Raw genomic sequence first — 25,727 nt, 5'->3', positions numbered from 1 at the left:
AATGGTGGTATAACACCAACTATCATGCCACCACCAAAATGACTCCCTATGAAGCAGTCTATGGTCAACTTCCGCCTTCCCCTACTTCTTATCTCAAGGGGTGCTCCAAAGTACAAGCAGTGGATCAACTCCTACAACACCACGCAACCATGCTCGCCCATCTTAGAGAGAATCTTCATCAAGCTCAGAACCGCATGAAGCAACAGGCCGACCAACATCGCTCAGAGCGCCAATTTCAAGAAGGGGATCAGGTCTTTTTAAGGCTGCAACCATATAAGCAAACATCACTCAAAGACAAGGGTTGTCAAAAGCTCTCTCCAAAATTCTACAGACCATTCCAAGTACTTCAGCGCATTGGAGAAGTGGCTTACAAGTTGGCTTTGCCACCTACGGCAAAAATCCATCCAGTTTTCCATGTATCGTGCCTCAAGAAAGTGATTGGGAACAATTGCCGAGTCCAAACCAATCTACCTGAATTGGACGAAGAAGGGTCAATCTGGCTTCAACCCGAACAGGTTCTAGATACACGAGACAAGCACCTGCGCGGCCGCATGATTAAGGAAGTCCTCGTCAAATGGAAAGACACCTCTCCGGAAGATGCAACTTGGGAACCAACCACTATTCTTCAGCAGTTTCCGCAGCTTCAGCCTTGAGGACAAGGCTAGTCTTAAGGGGGAGGGCATGTTAGGGTCCCACCCTAACCCCCTTATTTATGTCATGGGATCACGTCATAGTCAAGAGTCAATAAAGCCCATATTAATATTTGTAAGTGGTTAACCCGCAATTAATGACGGGACCACAGTTAGTTGCAAATGGGTCGTAGTATTAGATAGATGGTATTAATAAAACCCACGGTATTGGCCCGTGGTATTGCATGTATGAGTCATATATAAAGGATAGAGACTCCCTGTGAGGAGCATTGTGTCTTGTTTTTGTAATCGAGCTCTGCTCTATTGGAGGTTGCCCCCTCGAAGAGGCATGTGAACATTGCTCTCTGAATAATAAAATCATTGCTATTCTGTGTTCTGGGTATCTTTTCTTCGCATATTCTGTATTTGGGTATTATTTTGCAGGTTAAGAGCATAACAGACATTGTATGGCCCAATACGGTCAATTGTTTCAAGTAATGCTTCTGCAATGTTGATGGCGGTCTTGAACTTGTCTGAGTAATCATGTGCAGTTAGAAAGATGGGACCACTAACAGACACAGCAAGAACACTTATCAATGGCTTGCCTTTTACATTTGTCCATCCATCAGATACAATGGACACCCCATGGTCAGTCCAAGAACTTGTCATTTTATTCAAAGAATGTGATATTTTTGCTTTTTCATGATCAAGGCCAACGGTTCTTGCCTTGTCATACCCAGGGCTCTTGTATCCTTTAGGGGCATCATTTATGGCAGAAACCATTTCATGCCAATAAGGTGAGCGAAGAACATTGAATGGTATCCCACATGCATAGAGAAACCTGTAAACCTTTGAATCCACATCATTCCTACACCCCTCATCAAGGAAATCTGATATGGTTCTACGCCTTAAAGATGATGACCCTATGCCTCCATATCCACTGCCTTGGGAAGATGCTGAAGGATTTCTTTGTGATTGTGAGCCTGGTTCAAAGAAACCCCTTGATTTTTTTGATTTGTATTGGGCTTCCTCCTCTTCCCTTATGTATTTGGCTCTATCCGTTGCGGACACCGTGTACAAGTTTTGATTCCTATTTGTTTGTCTCCATCCCATGGCCTTTTCCCGCAGAGGTGTCTTCTAGCACGGGTGTATGAGCCTGTGTAATCAGTGTTGCAATGGGGGCAATGAAATTTAGGGGTTCCACCCCCTCTCCCTGTTTCAGCCCTGTTAACATATTTCCACAATGGGGTTTGGTCTTGTTTAGTTTTTTGAGGGTCATGTTCACCCTCCTCCAGCTCCTCCTCACCGGGGTTTTCATCAATTCGACTTTCTCCAGCTTCTTCATCCCCCTCTTCAGTTTGGCCCCTCCGTTTCCTACTCTCCAGCACCATAATAACCATAAAAGGGACCAAGAAGAGGAAAATGCCAAGAAATATAGCCAGGTCCATGGTGTTTGATGTTTGTAGGGTTTTGAATCTGCAAATTAATTTAATTTATTGGGATTAATTAATTTAATTTATTAATTTTATTTAAATTCATAATTTTTAAACTAAATTAACTAAATTACTACCTAACTAAATTAAACTAACTAAACTAACTAAATTACTAAGTTACTTACCTCTTTGCAGGCTTGCTCCTCGCTTCTCCTTGCTCCTTTGCTCTTGCTCTCCAAGAAACTCAACTCAATGAAGTGATAATGAATTTTTTTAGGCCCACTGGGCTTTTAAAACCAAAAAAAAAAAAAATTATTTAATTTTTTTTTTAGGTCCGCGGAATTTTTTTCCGTCGGATTGCTCCCGGCGCCGCTCGAAACGCTCCCAGAGCGATTTTTTAATGCTCGGGAGCGATCAGGACCTGATCGCTCCCGGGCTTAAAATTTCGCTACGGGAGCGACGAAGCGATCGCTCCCTACAACGCTCCCGAAAATGGCAGGGAGCGCAAATTTTTTTTCGGGAGCGCGCTCCGAAGCCGTTCCCGCCCGGAGCGCGATTCGGGAGCGGGTTCGAGGGGGGGGCTCCCCCGCAACTATGTGACCAACGTTGACTTTCTGGTTAGGGCATCCTGTTGACTACAGTTTGACTAGACAGATTTCACTATAATTGGGCAAGTGAATTTTGTATATTGTACTCTCTCTGTTGAACTTTTGAAGAATGATAAGAAGACTTTATCAAAGGGTTTCCCCACATTGGGGTTTTCCTCTGGCATCCACCAAATATTGTGTCCTCTTGTCTTGGCTTGTCTTCTGCTTTCTATTTATGTTCTATCTGCATTTACTATCATGTTAATGTGATTGCTAATCTGGAAATTGTTATTGGGCTAATAAGGAAAACTGAAGTAAATTGCTCTTAAGTATAGAACATACCAATGTTATCTAAAATTAACATGGTATCGGAGCTGAGGTGAAGACAAAGCCCAAGCAAGAGTGAAAAGCGAAATCACTAAGAAAAGCGATCACTAAGATTTGGTGGACAAGGATAAGAGTCAATGGCCTTTGCATTTTACTTCAAGCCTGATAACAAGTTCAAGGATAAGTCTGATTATAATGCATGGAAGATGTCTCTTCATTTGACATTGGAAGAGCATGATGTTATGGACTATGTGCATGGAAAGATTATTGAACCTCCTTCAAATGCACCGACTGCCGCTAAGACAAAGTACAAGAAAGGTAATGTCAAAGCAAAGAAGATCATCAGGGATTCTATTAACAAGCATTTGGTTGCATACATCTTCAATTTGAACACATCTAAGGAGATATATGACAAGTTGGTTGGCATGTTCAAAGTTAGCAATGCAAACTAAGTCCTCTTTCTCAAAAACAAGTTGAAGGACATAAAGAAGGGAACAGGTGAAGATATCCAATCCGACTTCATGAGGATTACCGAGATCAAAAATGATCTTCTTTAAATTGGAAAAGCTATTGCTGATAGGGAGCTCACTCTAATTGCCCTTGGAGGTCTCCCTCGTGAATGGCATGTGTTCAACAGTATTATCCTCAATAATGACAGGATTCCAGGTTTTGATGCATTGTTGACTAGATGCAGTCAAGAAGAAACAAGGATGATGGAGAGAGACATGCCTTCAAATAGGAATGAACCTTTTGCATTCTTCGCTCATGCTAAAAACAAGAACAATGCAGGTTCAAAGAAGCAATGTCAAGGAAGACCGAGATTAAAAGATGGAAGGGAAGATGCTTCATTTGTAACAGATTTGGCCACTACGCTAGGGAGTGTCCTAATAGAAGGGATACACCTCATGATGATGACAACCACAACCACAACAATTTCAAGGGCAACAACAATCAAAGGAATGGTCGATTCAACAACAAAGGAAAAAGGAATGCTCCCGCTACTCAACATGGAAATGGTCAACCTCCCAAAAGATCAAGAAACTCCATGTATGATGAATCTAATCTTGTAGATAACAAGCAAAAAGAATTTTATCTTATATCTACTTTCTCTACTACCTCTCCTTCGGATACCTTGGGAAATTGGTTGATTGATAGTGGTGCCTCAAGGCACTTCACTGGGTATAAGGAAGCTCTTTCAAATCTGATAGAAAAGGATACGGATTTGGAAATCATTCTTGGGGGAAATGCCACCTATCCTATGAAGGGAGTTGGAATTGTTACTCTTTAGTTGAATCAAGATAACACCATTCATCTACAAGAAGTTATTTATGTACCTGATCTAAAGAAGAACTCAGTATCTATCTCGGAGATGGAAGACAAAGGATTCAAGGTGGCATTCATTGATGGAAAGGTACGTGTTTGCAAAAGAAATTTCAAAGAAGCATTTACTCTTGGGTTCAGGGTTGATAGCCTATATCAAGTTGGAGGAAGCCCATTGGGAGCTATGTCTTGCGACACATCTCTTCAATCCGAATTATGGCACCGAAGGTTTGCTCATCTACATTTTAAGGCTCTACTCGATGTGTGGAAAATGGTGACAGGTATGCCCAAATTTAAAGCAGAACATGAAGGTGTTTGTCAGGGATGCGCCGAAGGAAAACATACAAGGGGACCATTCCCCTCAAGTGATAACAAGACTACCGACATTTTGCAATTGGTTCATTCTAATCTATCTGGTATGTTGCCCGTGACATCTTTTGGGGGTTATTTATATTATGTTATCTTTGTGGATGATTTCTCCCGCAAAACTTAGATAGATTTCTTGAAGAAGAAGGGCGAAGTATTCTCATGGTTTCATTCTTTCAAAGCCTTGGTCGAAAATCAAATAGGGAAGAAGATCAAAATATTGAGCACTGATAATGGAACCGAATATGAATCAAATCGGTTCAATGACTATTATAGAGAAGCTGGAATTAAGAGGGAGACTACTACCACATATACTAATGAGCAAAATTGTGTTGCTGAAAGGAAGAATAGTTCTATTATAGAAGCCACTCGTGCCATGCTTCATGATCAAAGCCTTCTGAAGTTCTTATGGGCGGAAGCTGCCAACACTACTGTGTATGTTCAAAATAGATGCCCTCATCAAGAGCATAGTTTTAAAAACCGCTCAGAAAAACCGGTAACCAGTCAAACCGGCCGGTTAGCTAGCTGGCCGGTCCGAACCGGCCTAAAAACCCGGTCAGACCCTTCATTTGCTCGATTTTTGGCCCTAACCGGTGAAAACCGGCCAGTTTAGGACAAAACCGGCCGGTTTGTTACAAACCGGCCGGTTTTGTCCTAAACCGGCCGGTTTTAGGCACAACCACCATAAAGTTAAAAAAACATGTTTTTGACTGTGTTTGAGGGGTTTTGGGGGGGGACTAAGGGTGTTTCAACCCTAACAATGTTGGCAATTAATGGTAATGTTAAATTCTTAAAGTAAAAGTGACATTTCCTTTAATTTTCATTTTCATCCTTTTACTTAAATTTTTAACATTACCATGAAATGACTCAGGATGTTTGAGAGTGGTTTCGACCTCATTGGATTTCATATGGAGAAACTAGAATTTTAGATTTCACTCAAAATTCAGCAGACTTAATGGTTTTCAGGATTTCATGGTTTGGGGGTAAACAATAAATGCAATTAGAGCTCCAAATGATAAGAAAAACTCCTGATCTAGATCCCATTGTGTTGGACGATATTGATCCAACCTCAGAATGGGTGGAGGAGACTGAAGAACCTATGTTTGAGGCTGATTTTGATATCGACATGGCTTTGGCGGGGGATGAAGCAGATTATGTGGTGGCATCAGAACCAGGATCAATAGCGGCATCAAGGAAAAGCAAGGAACCAATGGAAGGCACTAGTCATGCAGGTCGACAAACTCGTGCTTCCATTAGGTCCACTTCTATTGTCATTGGTGGCATTGATACTGAGGTTGCAGATCAGGCTGAGGCATCCTCAGACTCTGAACCAGATGATGTCTATGTAGCTCCTGATGATGATCTTGTGTCTACTACTAGTAGTGGTAATGAACTTGATGATTGATCATGTGTATACTGTAGACTTGTAGTAGGCCAATGGCCTCATAGCTTGCAGCAATGTTTTTGGACTTTATAGGCCATTTAGAGCCTCATTTGTTATGTATTTTGCTATTTTATTGATGATATGTATTGCACTCGGTGCCATTTTGATGTATTCATCTTTACATGGTATATAAATGAGCAAAATTTGCATATTTTGTCTCTATTGGTTTGGAATCATGGTTTTACATCTTAAAAATAGTTTTGTTTCATTAAAAATTAATTATTTAATGTATTTTTTTAAAACCGGTTCGTTTAGACCAAACCAGTGCCTGTTAGACCGGTTCCGGTCGGTAAACTGGTTCATTAGGTGGACCAGTCCGGTCACCGGTTCCGGTTTTAAAAACATTGATCAAGAGTTGGACTCCAAAACTCCCGAAGAAGTTTTCATCAGAAAGAAACCTGATGTTTCTCACTTTAGAAATTTTGGTAGCCCCGTATATTTACATGTTCCGAAAGAAAAGAGAAGCAAATTGGATGCATCTGGGAAGAAAGGAACATTTGTGAGCTACAGTGAAACTTCTAAGGCATATGGAGTCTATGTGCCTGGTCAAAGAGAAGTGGAGATAAGTCATGATGTCACCTTTTATGAAGATGTTGCCCTTGGGAAGATTAGTAACCTTCCTATTCCAAGGAAGGACAAAGAAGCAAATACAGGAAAGCAGGGAGAACCACACGATGAACCAATGCCCTATTTTAAAGGACCAATGGATCCCATTGATCCACCCCCTCATGAGCCTTGCTCCTCAAAAAGGAGACCCTCACAGCTTAGGGAAACTCTCGTAGATGCCAAGAGACTTATTGCACCAAGGGGGACATTTTGTGAAAGTAAGAAGCCGAATAGGTACCAAGGGTACTTAACTACCATGAGCACCATTGTTCAAACTAAGCCTTGCACATTCGAAGAAGTTGTGAAGCACCAAGTTTGGAAGGATGCTATGAACGAAGAGTATGAGTCGATTATGAAGAATGATGTCTGGGATGTAGTCCCTAGACCCAAGGACAAATCTATTGTCACCTCGAAATGGCTCTACAAGGTCAAGCATGGAGTTGATGGAAGTGTTGAAAAGTTCAAGGCCAGCTTTGTTGCTCGAGGCTTCTCTCAAAAGGAAGGTGTAGACTACGATGAGATATTTGCACCAGTTGCCTGATATACCACCATCCGTTCCATTATAGCCTTGTTGCCTCGCAAGGATGGAACCAACACCAAATGGATGTCAAAACCACCTTCTTGCATGGTTCAATTAAGGAGGAAGTCTATGTAGAACAACCCGAGGGGTTCGAAGTTCAAGATCGTCAGACACATGTATGCAGATTGAAGAAAGCCCTCTATGGGTTGAAGCAAGCTCCCCGAGCTTGGTATCAGAGGATCGACAACTATCTGATGAAGTTGGGTTTTACAAGAAGTGAAGTTGATCTGAACCTTTACTTTAAGGTTGAGAATGATAGACCTCTCAGCTTGGTACTTTATGTGGACGATCTATTTCTAATAGGTGCAGACCCTCTTATTCATTAATGTAAGAGGGAGTTGGCTTCCGAGTTTGAAATGAAGGACCTAGGACTGATGCATTATTTCCTAGGGTTGGACATCTAGCAAAAGGCAGGTGAGATTTTCCTTTCTCAAAGAAAATACATTGTGAAGCTACTTGAAAGATTTGGGATGGTGGACTGCAAGTCCATGAATACTCCAATGGAACTTAACTTCAAGAAGTTATGCGAAAGTATTGTTGGGCCCGATTTGGGAAGACCTTTTAAGTATTGTCAACTCGTTGGGACCCTGATGTTCTTAGTGAACTCTCGTCCGAACATATGTTTTGTAATGAAAACATTGAGTTAGTTTATGGTCAAGCCTCATCACATACAGTGGATTGTTGCCAAGAATCTCTTGAGATATCTCCGGGGCACAATCACCTATGGACTGAGATACACTGTCGGGAATGTGAGGCTCCATGATTATTCTGATGCTAAATGGGCTGGCAGTGTGGTGGATGTTCTGCTTCGATACCCTAGATGAGCAGGAAGCAAAAGTTGGTTGCTTTGAGCATCGTTGAGGCTGAATATATTGCTGCTAGTATGGCCTCCTGTGAAGATGTTTGATTGAGGAAGCTCTTTAGTGAGCGACTTGGGCATGTGCTAGATACCACCGTGATCTTCTGCGACAACCAAAGTGGGATTCGTCTTTCTGAGAATCTCGCGTTTCATGCCCACTCCAAGCATATTGATATCAGGTACCACTTTATCCGAGATATGGTACAACGGGGAACAATAAGGCTCCATCACATTGGGATTGATGATCAGGTCGCAGATATTCTTACGAAGCCCCTAAGGAAGGTCAAATTCTTAACCTTTCGTGAACGACTTGGAGTCGTGGAGAGACCCTCTTATGAGGGTCCCGTTTGATTTCGATATTGAGCATTGGGAGCTCCAAGGAGCTTGGGGTACTTCTTGGAGCGATGAGAGACCATAGGGTGAGTGGTTCACCTTCCCCTCGTGGTGCGCGATGTACAGGGTGAATGGTTCACCTTCCCTTGTGATACCCCGTGATGGTTGAGATACGCATAGGATGAGTGGTTCACCTTCTCCTATGGCATATGACCAGGATGAGTGGTTCACCTTCTCTTGCCGATACATCCTACCCATGCAGTCCGGGACTCATGGGAAGTACCTTTCATCTGGCCAATGAGTAGGGAAATGAGGATAGGGACCATAGTACTACCGATGGATGCATCGTGTACTACCGTACTCCCTATGCTAAGATGTTTGAAATTGATCTGGGATCAATGGAGACTGACTTCGGGTCAGTGGAGGGTGGTATGATAACCTCTCAGTCATTGGAGACTGACTTCAGATCAGTGGAGAGTGGTATGACACACTCTCAATCATTTCTTCATTATTTCTTCATGGTTCAGCAGAGCAGAGCAGAGTATAACAGGGATGTCAGAGATGGTACAGATTGACAGATGATTTGGCAGGTGGAGTTCTTCCTAGTTGAGAGGGAGTGTTAAATTTGGCAACTAGGGCCAAACTCCACCTTGGACAGCTCATATGATGAAGCTGATATTTTTATTGGATTCCTCTTTCCGAGAGGTGTAGGATTGATCTAAAGATCATCTCATTCTGATATGTACAAATGCGATTATGAATTTATTTCGTTTATGGACAAATTGTCAAGGTCGGCCAGCAAACTAATGTAGGCTCAGAAGCCGAAAAGATATGTCTTTTCATCCTAAACATTGCATATAAATAGAAGGTGCATCTACCTCATTTGGACATCATTCATCACTCACATATCTCTCTCTCTCCTCATCTGATTGGGCATACGAATTTTTGGGCAGCCTCTCTCCTCCACACGTGCGAAGGACAAGTCTATAATTTTCTGTTATGTGCGTTGACCGGATTGTAGAAGGGTTGACCAGCGGTGACTGGGCAGCAGTTGACCTTGTTTGACTGCAATTTTCCTTGGAGAAATTTTATTTGTGCAGGCCGCATTTCTAGGCACACCGAGACATTCTGAGCTATTTGACCAGCGTTGACCGCAACTTTGACTCTGTGTTGACCAAGTTTGACTGATTTTCAGGACTGTTTTGGGCTGATTCGGACTATCCTTGGAGGCCGAGTTGACTGGGTTTGACCGAGCTGATTTGGAGGAAGATTTCTGCTAAGTTAACTAGTGTTGACTTTTTGGTTAGGGCATCCTATTGACTGCAGTGTGACTAAAGAGATTTGACTGTAATTGGGCAAGTGAATTTTGTATATTGTACTCTCTCTCTGCTGAGCTTTGGAAGAATAATAAGACTTGATCAAAGGGTTTCCCCACATTGGAGTTTTTCCCTGGCATCCACCAAATATTGTGTCCTCTTGTCTTGGCTTGTCTTCTGGCTTTTATATATGTTTTATCTGCCTTTACTGTCATGTTAATGTGATTGCTAATCTGGAAATTGATATTGGGCTAATAAGGAAAATTGAAGTAAATTGCTCTTAAGCATAGAACATACCATTGTTATCTAAATTAACTCTTCTGAGCAAAAATCTACATCATGTTCCAAAAATTGTGCAACATGGAATTTCAATCTGGAAATTCCCCCATCATATGCTTCGCACACGACTTGCAATTCAAAATTTGCTTATTGAACAACTCCTCGGGTTCACCATATCCCCACATGGGTTCTAAATTTCTCGACATTTATAGTTTTCAATATAATGATTAATCCTAGGGGATGAAAAATTTTGAAACAAATTAAAATCGACATTTTTAGAATCAAAAAACAAAAAACAAAAAATGCATAATATATACAAACCTAAAGTTTACATAAACAATAGATCTCTTGCAGTCAAACAAAATTTAAGGAAAAAAGAGGGAAAATTGATAGACATTCAAAACCTATCAAAAATTTGTAAAACCTATAACAATTATAAAAATTAAAAATAATCTAAACAAAAATAAAAAGAGGTGGACATACTTGCAAATACACCACCAGCTGTGGGAATTTGGGAAACCATCTCCACTCTACAATAAATTGATGATGGCAAACAAAACACACACTCTCCCTAGCAGGATGAAGGAAAACGAATGGATAATGGAAACCCCATAAAAATCTAAAAACAAATAATAATAATAATAAAAAAGCGATGGAACTTGATGCCCATACATGCAAATGCATCCACAGTTGAAGGAAATCAATACCCACTATTAAAAAACACAACGATGGCAAAGGAAAATGGTGTCCTCTTCCTTTGCTCAAGCAAATTTCTTCCTTTGCTCTCCAAACTCCTCTTTCTGTTTGTAAAATGGGTGAAAAAACTCAAAAATGACAACTTAAACTGCCACTATCTGCGGCTTGGTGATTTTTTGGGTTATGTCACAATTTTATAGTGATTTTATTGGTAGGGAAAAAAGCACCCATTTCTATACGCAATAAAATCAGTGCATGGTAAAAATCGCAACCGTATGATTCTTTCGTGATTTTATCATGATGCTCATAACACTAGTATGTACTCAAATTTCCCTCCAAAAATGTACTTAATGGAAAAAGATGGAGAGAAGCAAAGAATCTCTCATTGCAAAACAATGGGCAGAATCTTATGTCTTTAAGCTACCGGCACATGTTCTAGTAAAATGGTTTCTCTAATTAGAAAAACATGAGCTGATGGTTTAGGTCACATATTTTCAGTTCAATTGTTAATGGATAATGTTAGCATTGTATTACATTTTATTCATTAATAAAGAATATATTACATGTTCATCTTAAACAAGTTGGATTCTGAAATGAGGACTCCTCGGTCCATCATCAAGAGACAATTAATGGAAAGAAGTCCATACTCCTGAGCAAGAGGTCTCCACTCCTACAAGTGAGCACCAGGGTCCCATAAATCACACCAGCAGAAGATGCCCTTCCAGCTCAGCCTGTAACCTTGTAATCACGGCACCTAAGAACCCATAAGAACAGTGAGTTCAGCATCCGGTCAAGAGAAGTCTATCAGATAGCTTCTGTCCACTTACTCCAGTATGTCAATGCCTGAAGGCCATCAAGCATATCTTCTGGAAATACGAGTTCACTGACAATTGTTGGAGTTGGTTTGAGGATAATCATTCCATGCTGCGCTGCTTGGCTTGTAGATGGCCATTCTCTTGTTGACAATACTTACTCAGAACTTTGGAATTGCTTCAGATCGCAGTGTTATTTGTAATATGGAAACTAAGATGTAAGTTTGTTTTTGATCAGGAGATTAGGTCTTTGTCTGCTTTCAGTTCTTTGTCGAAAGACGAGATTCACCATCGGTTCTCGGCAAACAGAGCCTTGTTAATCAAAGATGCCTAATCTGTGGGTCACACAGAGTATTCTTCTTTTATTTCTGCTCTAGTAGATCTCACGAAAAGGGTAGGAAGTTCATTGTATTAACTCTTCAGAGTTTTGCATACCTGATTATAAATATAAGATGCATTTTTCAAAAAAAAAAAAAATATTACATGCTTTAAAAGGAAAATTATTCAGTTCCTTTTTATTTGCACTTACACACAATGCATTACTGCATTTGGTATAGGTTGTATAGGACATATGCAAAAATCCCAGAGATAATTTTACCTACATATTAGAATCAATATAATATTATTCAGGGATTAGGTTGATGTCCAACTAACTTTATATTGCATACGGCCACATAAAATACATCGATGGGAGGTGTTCAGACATTGGTGGATCAACAGAAGATAATGCAAGAGAATTTTTCAACGTTCCAACATGAATTTCAAGGGTAGCTAAAAACAGAAAAATATCTATCAATACATCACAGAAACATTCCAACACTTCTTGGCATTTAATGGGCCCACTACAGAGTCCAGTAAAAATTTTCACTCCACCCATAGTTCTGAAACATCTTGAGGCAGAACTTTCAACCATCACAATTCTCAAACATTGACCATGGTTCAGCTTTTAGAAAAGAATTCAAACTATTCTTATACCTTGGATATCAAATTCTCAGATTAAGAAAGGAAAACTTTAACTTGAAATCATAGGAATAAATTTTCCTTAAACAAAAAGTCAAAGATTGACATAAAAATAGTAGAAACACAAACTGTATGAAGTTTCAGAAGCAACTTCCAAGAAAGAAGCAACTACAAATTGAGATTGTCAACTGTGAACCATATTACCTGCAAAAGTAGCAATTCCTCCTCACTTTCAACTCGTGTGACCACCTTCACTTGACCACACATCTCCCACCTATACATGAAACCACAAATTCATACAATGTGCCTGAATTGCTATAATTATTAATTATATATAGTACCATAGCATTATATTTATAACAGCAGTATAATTGATAAAGCAAAATCCATTCGGTAGAAAGATGATTTACAAAAGCACTATATTATTGATAAAGTGAAATTCATACCATAGAAAATAACCTAAGTGTTGAACTGCATGGCAAATGACTGACTCAAATGGTAAGTGTTGGTGTAAGCTTTTGTTATTTCGAGATCAAACCTCTATTTCCACAAAAAGATCTTGCAAACACCTCACCATGTGGGAAGTATACAACCATTAGTTCACAAAAACAATTGATATGCAAGCTTAGTTACACGGGAACCACTCCCGACATCTAGGGAGCCCGTTCCAGCAGTTCCTGCTTTCCCGGGAGCTTTGGAACGGAAGCAAAACGTTCCATTTTCTTGCGGAACAGAAAATAGATCAAGGTAACATTTCTAGCACGCCAAAGGCTCTAATCAGGTAACGTGGGAGCGGTGTTTTGAGCGTTCCCACTTATCGGTTGAGACCCACCCGTGAATCAGTCCAGTAGGTTGCAGACACTTGCTTTCTCCCATCCCATTCCGCCAATTTATTATCATTGCAACAATTCAATTGTTCTCAACAGCCACGTGTTCCATCTATAAAATTAGAGTGGTGAGATTTATATTAAGTGTATTCAACTCGTATTCTTTTCATGTAGGTAAAGCCTTGCCATTTTGTACTCATGAAGAAGTCCACAGCCACAAGCTCAAAGGGCTCGTCCGGTCTCTCGTACCTTCATCCAATTCAGTACAAATAATACAACATTAGCTTCTGCAAAGGTAAACCCTAGCCGCCGCTTGGTCTAGGCGATCAGATGCGTAGAGATTTTGATGACATTTCACTTCTCCTCTACAATTGTGAATATTCTCTTCAGGTAAATCATTCGGTTGTTGATCTCATGTTTTTGGTTTGTGATGATTAGTTTCAAAATGTTATATTTGAGTGGTATAAGTTGTTGGAATTTCGTTTCATTATTTTGTTATTAAGCTTTTTTTCTTCGGTTTATGAATATTAGTTATATAATGTTACATGTTATTCATAATTTTAAATTGGATTTCATTACGTTATATATATATTAAGTGAATATGTATTAATAATATTGGGTATTTGAAAATCTGAATAAATAATGTAGTGTGCAGTGTTGATTTATGTAAGCTCAACCCTAGCCTCCCCTCAATCCAGACAGATGTGTAGAGATTGGGTATTTGAAGATCTGAAAATCTGAATAAAATACAAAGTGTGTTGTTGATTTAAGATGTGTCGCGATAATTGCCCCAAGAGGCGATCTCATTACTGAGAAAAGAGGATCTTGGACCAGACAAGCTTTCATGTTATCTTGAGGCATTGGATGTGAATGAATCCTATTTGTCTTCACCCAAACAATATATAATTGTGCTATTAAAATTGACAATGAAGCAACAGTGACCTTATTAATCTAGTTTTACATAAAATTCAAGTAATAAATAATAAACAATATAAGAATTATTATTATTATATTAAAAGTTATTTTAACTGTTAAAAAAATATAAGATTTTAAATTATATAATTCATTTTTTTCTATGTTGCATGAGTTTCTGAAACGTGGGAACTTGGGTACCGGTGTCTGGAACCGCTAGAGGTTTCCCCAATGAATTTACAGGAAATGGCTAATTGGGAGCGATTATATTATACGATAAAAAATATAAAATATTTAAGTATTGAGGGGTTTCCGCAATGCATTATATTAGATATCATTTTTGGGGTTCAATTGCGTTAAGTAAGTCATTCATCTATGCGCATTTCCATGAGAGGTAGTGATAATTGACTAATTTCTCATGATTGTTGTATAGTCCACTTAGCACTCATTGCATCAGGTGATGCTCATAGGGGTGAAGAAGTGGGATTGAAACTAGTGAAATGAATGACATAGCCGTCAATCATCACCTCTGGGGCTTGCACCTAGTAACCAGCACTTCTCGAGAGGTCACCCATCCCAAATCGCCTCTGGCTCAAGCGCGCTTAACTGCGGATTCTTCCCCACAATCAAGCCCACTTAGCTTGCTACCCCATTTGCAAAACCTTAGCAAGTATTGTGCCTCATGAACCATTCAAGTAGAGTTCCCTTCACTCTTTTGAATTTAAGTATTGAGGGGTTTTCGCAGTGCATTATATTAGATATCGTTTTTTGGGATTCAACTGCGTGAAGTAAGTCATTCATCTATGAGTATTTCCATGAGAGGCAGTCATAATTGACTAATTTCTCATGATTGTTGAATAGTCCATTTAGCACTCATTGCATCAGGTGATGCTCACAGGGGTGAATAAGTGGGATTGAAACTAGGGAAATGAATCACATAGCCGTCAATCATCACTTCCGGGGCTTGCACCCAGTAACCAAGACTTCCCAGGAGGTCACCCATCCCAATTGCCTCTGGCTCAAACGCACTTAACTATGGAATTTTCCCCACAATCAAGCCCACTTAGCTTGCTACCCCATTTGCAAAACCTTAGCAAGTATTGTGCCTCATGAACCATTCAAGTAGAGTTCTCTTCACTCTTTTGAATTTAAGTATTGAGGGATTTTCGTAGTGCATTATATTAGATAATCATTTTTTGGGATTCAACTATGTTAAGTAAGTCATTCATCTATGAGAATTTCCATGAGAGGCAGTCATAATTGACTAATTTCTTATGATTGTTGAATAGTCCACTTAGCACTCGTTGTGTCGGTGATGCTCACAGGGGTGAAGAAGTGGGATTGAAACTAGTGAAATGAATCACATAGCCGTCAATCATCACTTCCAGGGCTTACACCCGATAATCAGTTCTTCCCGGGAGGTCACCCATCCCAGATCGCCTCTGGCTCAAGCGCGCTTAACTGTGGAGTTTTCCCCACAATCAAGCCCACTTAGCTTTCTACCCCATTTGCAAAACCTTAGCAAATATTGTGCCTCATGAACCATTCAAGTAGCATTCCCTTCACTCTTTTGAATTTAAGTATTGGGGGTTTCCGCAATGCATTATATTAGATATCATTTTTTGGTATTCAACTACATTAAGTAAGTCATTCATCTATGAGCATTTCCATGAGAGGCAATGATAATTGACTAATTTCTCATGATTGTTGAATAGTCCACTTAGCACTCATTGCATCGGGTGATGCTCACATGGGTGAAGAAGTGGGATTGAAACTAGTGAAATGAATCACATAGACGGCTATGTGATTCATTTCACTAGTTTCAATCCCACTTCTTCACCCCTGTGAGCATCACCCGATGCAATGAGTGCTAAGTGGACTATTCAACAATGATGAGAAATTAGTCAATTATGACTGCCTCTCATGGAAATGCTCATAGATGAATGACTTACTTAAGGCAATTGAATCCCAAAAAATGATATCTAATATAAAATATTATAATAGCATTTATAATCCATTGCAATTATAATAGCAGACCGAGATGATAATCGCACCAAGGGAAGTGAGGTGTCTTCTACGATAGGGGGGAGAGGGGGGTGATCTATCAACTCTTTGTGTGTGTGTGGTTGTGTATGTAACAATGCATTGAATCTAGGTAGTGTATTGGGTGGGTTGAATTTGGATACTAGTCCTATATAAACCTCGGTATGATATGTACCTCTTTGCAAGTTAAGAAGGTCGCAGATGAATAAGTCAAGTTTATCAAAACCTCGAAATGGATATCAAACCCCAGTTTAGATGGGTTTGTGCTCGTTTCACACACTGCATAACTATGGTAAAAACAAATCCTCGGTTGCCCAATGTATTTGAAATCATTGTGATTCTATTTGAAGTAAAGGAGGACTAAATGACTCCAGCTCATACAGATGAATAATTCAATCTTTGTGGGAGCAAAACCATGTTCAGATAACCCCATTTAAGGGAACAGGGACCCTAAATGTGAAACAAACACAAAATTCCCTACCATACTATAGCTAATTTTGAAGTTTCATGGGCACCCAAAAGTTGCATTCACAAATCAACATGCAAAACTATATGAACGTTTGGCAGGAATTGGAGTTTTTTTGGCGCCAATTCAACTGTGAGAACGCCGGAACTCCAAAAAACAGCCTTCAACGATTTTGGAACTCTCCCCAGGTCCCGTTGCATCTCCCGCTGAAAAGGTAACGTTCCCATATAGTTCCAAAGCTCCCGGGAGCGCGAGAACCATTGGAACAGGTTTCCCACCTCTTGGGAGCGATTTTGGTGTAACAAAGTTTTTTTTATATTTTTTTTATTTTTTATTATATAATATTGTTGCTCCTGATCAGTGGTTTCCTGTAAATTTTGGGGAAACTTCTAACTGTTCCCAACACCCGTACCCAAGTTCCCAACGTTCCCCCATTCCAGAAACTCATGCAACATATATGCAAGCTATGTCAATCACCTACTACAATGTGGCAAGAAACTTCACAGATACATAAGTACCACCACAAACCCAACATGTCCATAAAAAGGGAAGTCTACCTATGAACAGCTCAGCTACTAGAGATGAACATGTACTAAATTTCCAACCACTAGCTTCAAAAATATTTGTCAGAGGAAGAAGAGAAAATATTGTGATTGGAGCCCCACTCTCCAATCTGCAATATTATTATCTTCTTCAATGCTGATGTTACAGTGCATGAGAATCAGTAACTTTACATAATAGGTAATTATGATCATAATTCATCATACAAAGAGAGAATTAACCATAAGGACCTAAACTATGGGATCACACTACATAAACACTCAACAAGGCACCTATATAATCATTTGTATAAACTTCAAACCAATGACAAACCAGTCATGCACTTTATACGCTGCCCTTACAGCATGAGAAACTCCTACGAACACCTTACAAAAATAAAATCTGCTTGAATGCATTGAACCATTATGCAATCTACAAATTGCCAAATTGAAGGAAACATAAACTTGCAAACTAAGAATTATTTTTCTCGAAAGCCATCAATCGGAGGCAACCATTAATACAATATAATTGATGCAAAGACTAACATTGAAATGAATAACTTTTCACCAAAGGCATTATGCGCATAATACATTGTAGTTGTCTCTGCAACCCTTATAAGAAAACCAAACTCACAAGAAACATGCATCCATGTGATCGCTCTTCCTGCTCTCAGATGCTCCTCATTGGAGGACCTCGTTTAGCAAAATGGAGCAAAGATTGAGTTGTTGGACCTACAAATTTCTATCATTAGCTCACAGAATAATCCTCATCGACTTGGTCCTTCAATCCCTTCCCTTGCACCTTTTTGCAACCCTTGCAGCTCCAAAGAAAGTCAACATGGCCATGAAGAAACTCCAGAGAGTCTCTCTTGGGGGGGCAGATGGGGGGACAGAGAGGAGAAATATGTGGGCGACAATAGCTTGAGACCAAGTCTGCCTCCCCAAATTTCTTGGAGGCTTGGGAATTAGAGACAGAGGAATAACGAACTAATACGAGGGGTGTTATACAAGTGGTCCTGACACGAAAATTGGCACCATGCAGGAATGTCAGTCCATATGCAAAGAATGGCAGAGATAAAAATAGCAAAAGGCACTTTTGAGCAGTGGGAGTTATAGGGTTGAATGAGCACCCTAATCTGATACCACTGTTAGAGTACATACGAAAAATACACAGCAGATGATAAAGTGCGTGATACATTCTTATTCACAAGATATACACATAAATACGTTTCATTGACCCTTGTTTTTCTTCTTCCAAGAGATCTCTTAGATTTCTCATGATTGTTATCCTTCACTAGAGGCTTTTTGCCTTCCTCTCACATGAATAAGCCAAGTTTACATAACCCAAGAGGATTATGTTTCCAACAATTGTGACGACAGAAGGAAGAATCACTAAGATTTAAATGAATGGTTGTATGCACTCATATGTAATTTATCAAAAGACGATAAGTTATAAGTCATATCAAGGTTATACACCATGACATTAAAAAGAGAGTTTAAAAGTTATTCAAGTTTTTTCATAAAAGATAAAGTTATTAAAAGGGTTACCATAGATTATATATATATATATATATATATCAAGTATAATATAAAAAGGTATATATATCAAGTTATATATATTATTAAAATGGGGTTATATCTTAAAAGTATCAACTTTAAATTAAGTAAAAAATTTCTAGAAGCTACTATTAAAAAGTTAAATAGCTTATTCTTAATTAAAGATAGGTTCAATAAAAGGATTAAAAAGAGTATCTTAGAGATATTTAGAAAAAAAGATAATTCAAAAATGAAGGAAGATTTTCTCATTAAGATTTTTCATTTTCATCATGTTGTGGATTACTTACTCTAAACGGGAGTATGTTGAGAAATCTAGGGCATCAAGATTAGGTGATTTCTATATTCTTGATAATTGCTTGTGAATGCTTTTAACTTCAATAGATTAGGATCTTCTCTTTAGTTAGATTATTATAGTGTTCTTCTTCATCAAGCAGCTATCAAAGCATAAACAATAAAGAGATAAGAGACACATGATGTAGGCTATTAGCCAGGGCCAAAACCTCTCCCACTTGAGAGGAAAACCCAAATGAATTCTTCTTCTTATAAGAACTTCAATTGACGAATACCAGACCAAGACCCTTGACCTATTTGCCACTCCAAGACCAAGTCACAAGGCTTCTTAGCTTGACCCTCTCCTTCCTTGAGTCAACGATGGTCAAACTGCTAACTCTTCTTTCCTTCTCGACTACTCCTTAGATTTCGGCTTCCTACAATTCTTGGCCTCCTTCAAAAACCCTAGCATGTGTGACTGATCAACTTTGGAACCTTGATTCCCTTCGCTTTAGGTGGAGGCTGCTTCCTTGGCAACTCGGCTTGAGATACACCTTAGTTTCCTCCTTGACTTGACCTTCCAATGGGACTAGAATACTTCAGAATCTTCTGCAAAAAATTATGTCTCTACTTCCCACGTGTGGAAAGATTCAGCCATAAAACAAATCTGAAATAACCTCGTTGATGGTCTTTCTTTCCTTCGCTTGATTCTAGGCTTCCTTCCTTGTGATCTTCGCACTTTTTCTGTCTTCTATGCTTGACCGAAAATTTGGCTTCAAGTGGAGGCCGAGTTGCCCTATATATAGTGATTAGCCCATCAAATAAGCCAACTTGTCAATGATCTAGGCCGACATGTCTTTTGGTGGAGTTCCATTGCTTCGTTTAAGGCCAACTTGAAGAAGGTGCTTGAGCTTGGTCTTGGAGGGTCTTTAGACTCTTTCAATGACTCATACAAAAATGTAACATGCCCAAGAAGGGTCCTTCATACATGACATTGACTCAACTTGACTTTTATGACTTGATGACAAAACCTAAAGGTTCACAATGGGAACCTTAACTAAAATAAAATTCTTTGGTCATGAAACCCATGATTCAAGTACTACAAAATAATTTTATTTTCCTTCTTTACATCAATTACATAAAATCACAATTACATATATCATTATGAAGACCGAACCTAGTTACACTTTTCAACACTCCCTCTTAACAAGAGAGGTATTCATAATGGTACTTGGTCATTCTCAATCTGAAGAATTCTCATAAGAAGAGTCAGATTGGTAACCTATTTGTTTAGCATCATATCAACCAGCATTGTTACATAGCAAAGCCTTGACTAACAACTCTATCTCTCCATAAGATCTGAGCTCAAAACTAGCGAGACCAATGATGTATAGACACCCTCATCATTGTCTCTCTTAGAACAAACCCCACCCGGGTTCCAAGGGTGTGTTCCACCAGGACTATTCTTATCTTGGATTCCTAAGTCCTCAAAGAATATCGGTCCTCTACGACTACTCTTCTCTTGGATGCCCTAACTCATCTTCAAAGAGCATCGGATGCCAGATGTTCACCCAATCCTCCATTTTGTCTTCCCAAGTGAAGACAAGAATGACGTGTCTATCTCCCCCTCTTAATTAGGGAGGAAATACCTATTCCAATAAAGGAATGTACTCGTTCCTACGAAAGGAATGTACCTAAGCTTCCTCTTGGCTTAGAAATTTTTCTTCCAAGTTTCTAACAAGTAAGAAACTTTTTTCCAGGCTCCCTCTTAATTAGGGACCTACAGCAGCTCCTTAGGTGGAGATGACGGGACAACCAACCGCTTGAAGAAACCCTTCACACGATGTCACGAACTTCTTTTCTTTATTCAGGAGTCTTTATGTTTTGGGACTTCTTTGTAGGGCACAGACCATCCATCACTTTCATTCATGAGTCAGTCATGTCATCATCAGAAAGTGATCTATCAATCCATATCTAGGCTTTCTTCATGCCATGATGCCTTCTTTCATGCCATGTTTCCTGAATGAACTTCCTTCCTGCTACATGGTCAACAGTGGTGGAAGACATCCATAGTTCTTCCCTTGGCAAACCTACATAAGCCCATATAGATATTTGTTCAAAAATAAGAAATGAACACTTAAATCAAAATTACCTTTGTGATGGTCTTTCATCATGACATCTTCTAGTTTGCATCAACATCCTGCATACACATTGACATATCTCCCAAAGATATATATTGTCAAGGGTCTCTTTCTTTTTCAGACTCCATCAAATTCTTCATATCTTTCATGGAGATAGCCTAGTCAAATCTCTTATTAGTCCTCGAAAATTAGGGAAAATTTTAAGGATGGAAATTATCTCAAAGTTTAGAAAACTTGGCAAATCTTACTAGTCTCTAATGTGTAAACTATAAAATATATTTGGTGATATATTTGTAAAAATATTCAAATTTATAATGAGTTTTTGTATAGTATCTATAAAATTTTGGCGATCTTTAAGGTTAAACAATTTTATACTATAAAAATATGGCAAACAATTTGTAGAAAAAATGAAAATTGACGAATCATTTTTTGCAAAAAGCATGGAAAATTAGCCCACTTGCGAATATTAGCCCCTAAAATTTTCCCTGCCTCAGATGTTGATTGCCCTTTTCATGGTTACACATTCCACGATCTCTTTCCTTCTTTCTTCACACATTTTCTTCCCAAGAACTTTTAATCAAAATTCCTCCAATCATGGTCAACCACCTCATATTTCATATGAGGACATATTATGTTGATTTCATCTAGACAATGTGTGATTCATGCCTTCCTACATCCTTTTCAAAGGAGGAGATACTTTCTTTTGATCATGCTCTCAAGATAGAGCATTTATCCATGTTTACCTGCAACCATATGACATGACTCTATAATTTCGAACACAAGCATACATACCTAATTGTCCTTTAGGTCATCCAAACTTCCTTTAGCAGCTTCCTTGAATGAAGGAACTTCAATCCCTTTATCTGCTTCACCTCTTTTGTCATCATACCATCATCCCATGAATTCCACAAGTTGGATCTCTTGATGAAACACTCACTTCCCCTCTTGATCGGTGAACCTTTAGATGAAGATTCCATCGAAGAATCTTGAGGATCAAAAGTATCCTCATCCAGCAAATGTTTCCTTTTGACAGATGTGTGATGAGCCTTGTACTAGATGACCTTTTCTCCTTTCCATAGGTGCCACTTATGCTTCCAATGAGGTTTCCCAAGAGCTATATCCTTCCATAGTTGACTACCATGCTTTAACCATCTTTCATGCTTCTCTATGATGATGTCACGAGCTCTTGCTTTCAATGCTTCTATGAAGCCATGTTGCATCCCATCATTTTTCTTAGTGAATCATGATAGCCATATCTTACAACAGAAGACTTAGGAACTTGAAAAGAACTTAGGTGAGGAAGACTATCTCAGTCGTAGTAGAGATCTCTTACTTCCTCTTTCTTGGGCTTCTTCTTTTCAGCTTCCTCCACTTCTTCGATGATATGGTCTTCTTCTCTTCCTCTTTCAATATTGTCTTTCTTGATCTTAGGAGAATCTCTCTTGTAATGCCCATATTCTTGACACCCATAGCATTGAATCTTAGCTAAGTTTTTTTTAGAAATATGCTTCCCGAGCTTCTCTTTCCTTTTAGTAAATGCTTGACCCCTTTCACTTGGTCCTTCATCACTTTTTGCCTTCAACTTGTCTTCTTCTATCTTGCATAGAAACCACAAGTTGTTGAATGGGATAGCATTCTTCTCCTTACGGGAATTTGATACGAGGTTACCTTGTTCATCAATTAATGCATTTAGAACAATGGAGACCATTTCTTTATCAGATATCATCTCTCCTAGATCTTGCAGTTGAGTTCTTATTTGAGATGCTTTTGAGAGACATGTAGATATCCCTTCATCCTTTGATACCTTCAATTTGAATAGATCAGATCTAAGTGATATGACCTTTCTTATCGCACTTTCAAAGAATAGTTCTACCAGCTTATCATATATCTCTTTTGATGTCTCCAGCTCTGCTATATAGGGAATGAGGGGATCTTTGACAGACTCCATAAGAATCTCTTGAGCCCTTAGATCCCTTTCCATGTATTCAGATAGTGCTTGACCTTCGGATGGTTTGGAGACTTTTCCATTGACATGATCAATGACTTCATTTTCTTCGAGGACTATGTCTATCCTCCTTTTCCATGCAAGGAAGTTCGATGACCCAACCAGCTTATAGATCTCCTTGCAAAATGAAGTCATTTTACTAGATTAGATTATAGAAGAAAAGGTACTTACTTGTCAAGTGAAGATGAAATCTTCAACTTGATCCCTTTGATGATGATGATTGATGAAGATGTATTAATGCCTTTTGGATGATCTTCTTCCAAATGAAATCCTTGCTTCAATAAAAGGAGATTTCACTTTTGATGATGACAACGCCTTTTGATCTAGCTTCCTTTAGATGAATAGTCTTTAAGATACTTCACCTCCAAAATGATTGAGAGTGGATCCCAAAATGCTTCTTTGATTAATCTAGGGTTTTTACTTTTTTCAAGATGATGATGTGATCTTGATCTTGAAGTGCTTCTTTTGGATGAATAAACTTCAAGCTACTTTGATTCAAAGATCTCTTTAACTTAATGAGGGTCTTTGTGGTCTTTTGATGATGAATGGAGGTTCCCAAGACTTCATTTTGATGTAGACCTTTTCTTCAATTAGGGTTTTGTCACTTCCTTGTAGATCTTGACTTCTAAATTTGCTTTGATGCCTTCCTCGAGATTTGATCCTTGAGTTCGTTGATAAGATGCGTTTCTTGACTTTGTCACCTTAGCTCTAATACCATGTTGAGAAATCTAGGGCATCAAGATTAGGTGATTTCTCTATTCTTGATAACTGCTTGTGAATGCTTTTTACTTCAATAGATTAGGATCTTCTCTTTAGTTAGATTATTATAGTGTTCTTCTTCATCAAACAGCTACCAAAGCATAAACAATAAAGAGACGAGATACAGAATGTAGGCTATCAGCCAGGGCCAAAACCTCTCCCACTTGAGAGGAAAACCCAAATGAATTCTTCTTCTTATAGGGACTTCAATTAACGAATACCAAGACCAAGACCCTTGACCTAGTTGCCACTCCAAGACCAAGTCACGAGGCTTCTTAGCTTGACCCCCTCCTTCCTTGAGTCAATGATGTTCAAACTGCTAACTCTTCTTTCATTCTGGGCTATTACTTAGATTTCGGCTTCCTGCAATTCTCAACCTCCTTCAGAAACCCTAGCATGTGTGATTGATCAGCTTTGGAAACTTGATTCCCTTCACTTTGGGTGGAGGTTGCTTCCTTGGCAACTCGGCTTGAGATACACCTTAGTTTCCTCCTTGACTTGACCTTCCAATGGGACTATAATACTTCAGATTCTTCTGCAACAGATTACATCTCTACTTCGCGCATGTGGAGAGATTCAACCCTAAAACAGATCTGAAATAACCTCGCTAATGGTCTTTCTTTCCTTCGCTTAGGCTTCCTTCCTTGTGATCTTCGCACTTTTTCTGTCTTCTATGCTTGACCGAAAATTTGACTTCAAGTGGAGGCCGAGTTGCCCTATGTATAATGATTAGGCCATCAAATAAGCCAACTTGATAATGATCTTAGCCGACATGTCTTTTGGTTGAGTTCCATTGCTTCATTTAAGACCGGCTTGAAGAAGGTGCTTGAGCTTGGGCTTCGAGGGTCTTTAGACCCTTTCAATGACTCATAAAAAATTGTAACATGCCCAAGAAGGGTCCTTCATACATGACATTGACTCAATTTGACTTTTATGACTTGATGACAAAACCTAAAGGTTCACAATGGAACCTTAACTAAAATAAAATTCCTTGATCATGAAACCCATGATTCAAGTACTACAAAATAATATTATTTTTCTTCTTTACATCAATTACATAACATCACAATTACATATGTCATTATGAAGACTGAACCTAGTTACACTTTTCAACAGAGTATTCAAGGAAAATAAATTAATATAATTATCAACATGAATCATTGTTAATTTTGGGTATGTTTTATGCTTAAAGCAATTTACTTCAATTTTTCATATTAGCAAAATGACAGTATTCAGATTAGCAATCACATCAGCATGATAGTAAAGTGCAGATAGAACATAAACATAAATCGCAGAAAACAAGCCAAAACAAGTGGACACAAGATGTGGCGCCAGCCACGGACAAACCCCAATGTTTGGAAACCCTTGATCAATTCTTCTTATATTCTTCAATAGTTCAGCAGAGAGAGATAAAACATACACATCAGAAGTCAACACTTTGACTTATCAAAATAAGAGCAAAGATCTTCACCACGAAGATGACATAAAGAGGTTGCAGATCTGAGGACATGGACTGCAGTTCTGAACTCGAGTGAAGGCAAACATTCTTCTAAGGTGATTCCATCACCATGTTGCATCCAACCACGCTGCATCCATAATTTGGCATCTCAACACCATGCTGCACCTAGCTAGCTGTCTAATCCTCAATGAACCCATGATTA

General features: G+C 39.0%; 1 protein-coding gene across 1 annotated transcript in view; it reads right to left on the bottom strand.

Annotated features, from left to right (window-relative positions):
* The window catches only part of LOC149168155 (Peptidyl-tRNA hydrolase II (PTH2) family protein), a 205,331-nt gene that overhangs the window by 62,241 nt on the left and 117,363 nt on the right, over positions 1–25,727 (bottom strand). Inside the window, exon 4 of the mRNA XM_089426892.1 lies at positions 12,752–12,821. Coding sequence (XP_089283018.1) covers positions 12,752–12,821 — 70 coding nt within the window. The remainder of the gene's footprint in view (positions 1–12,751; positions 12,822–25,727) is intronic.

Source organism: Pinus tabuliformis, chromosome 4_2 (assembly GCF_031772625.1).
Source record: "Pinus tabuliformis cultivar Carrire ecotype Pingquan chromosome 4_2, CPIR1, whole genome shotgun sequence".
Classification (NCBI taxonomy): Eukaryota; Viridiplantae; Streptophyta; class Pinopsida; order Pinales; family Pinaceae; genus Pinus; species Pinus tabuliformis.
Note: the sequence above shows the minus strand (reverse complement) of the source record. Positions and strands in the feature narration are given on the sequence as shown.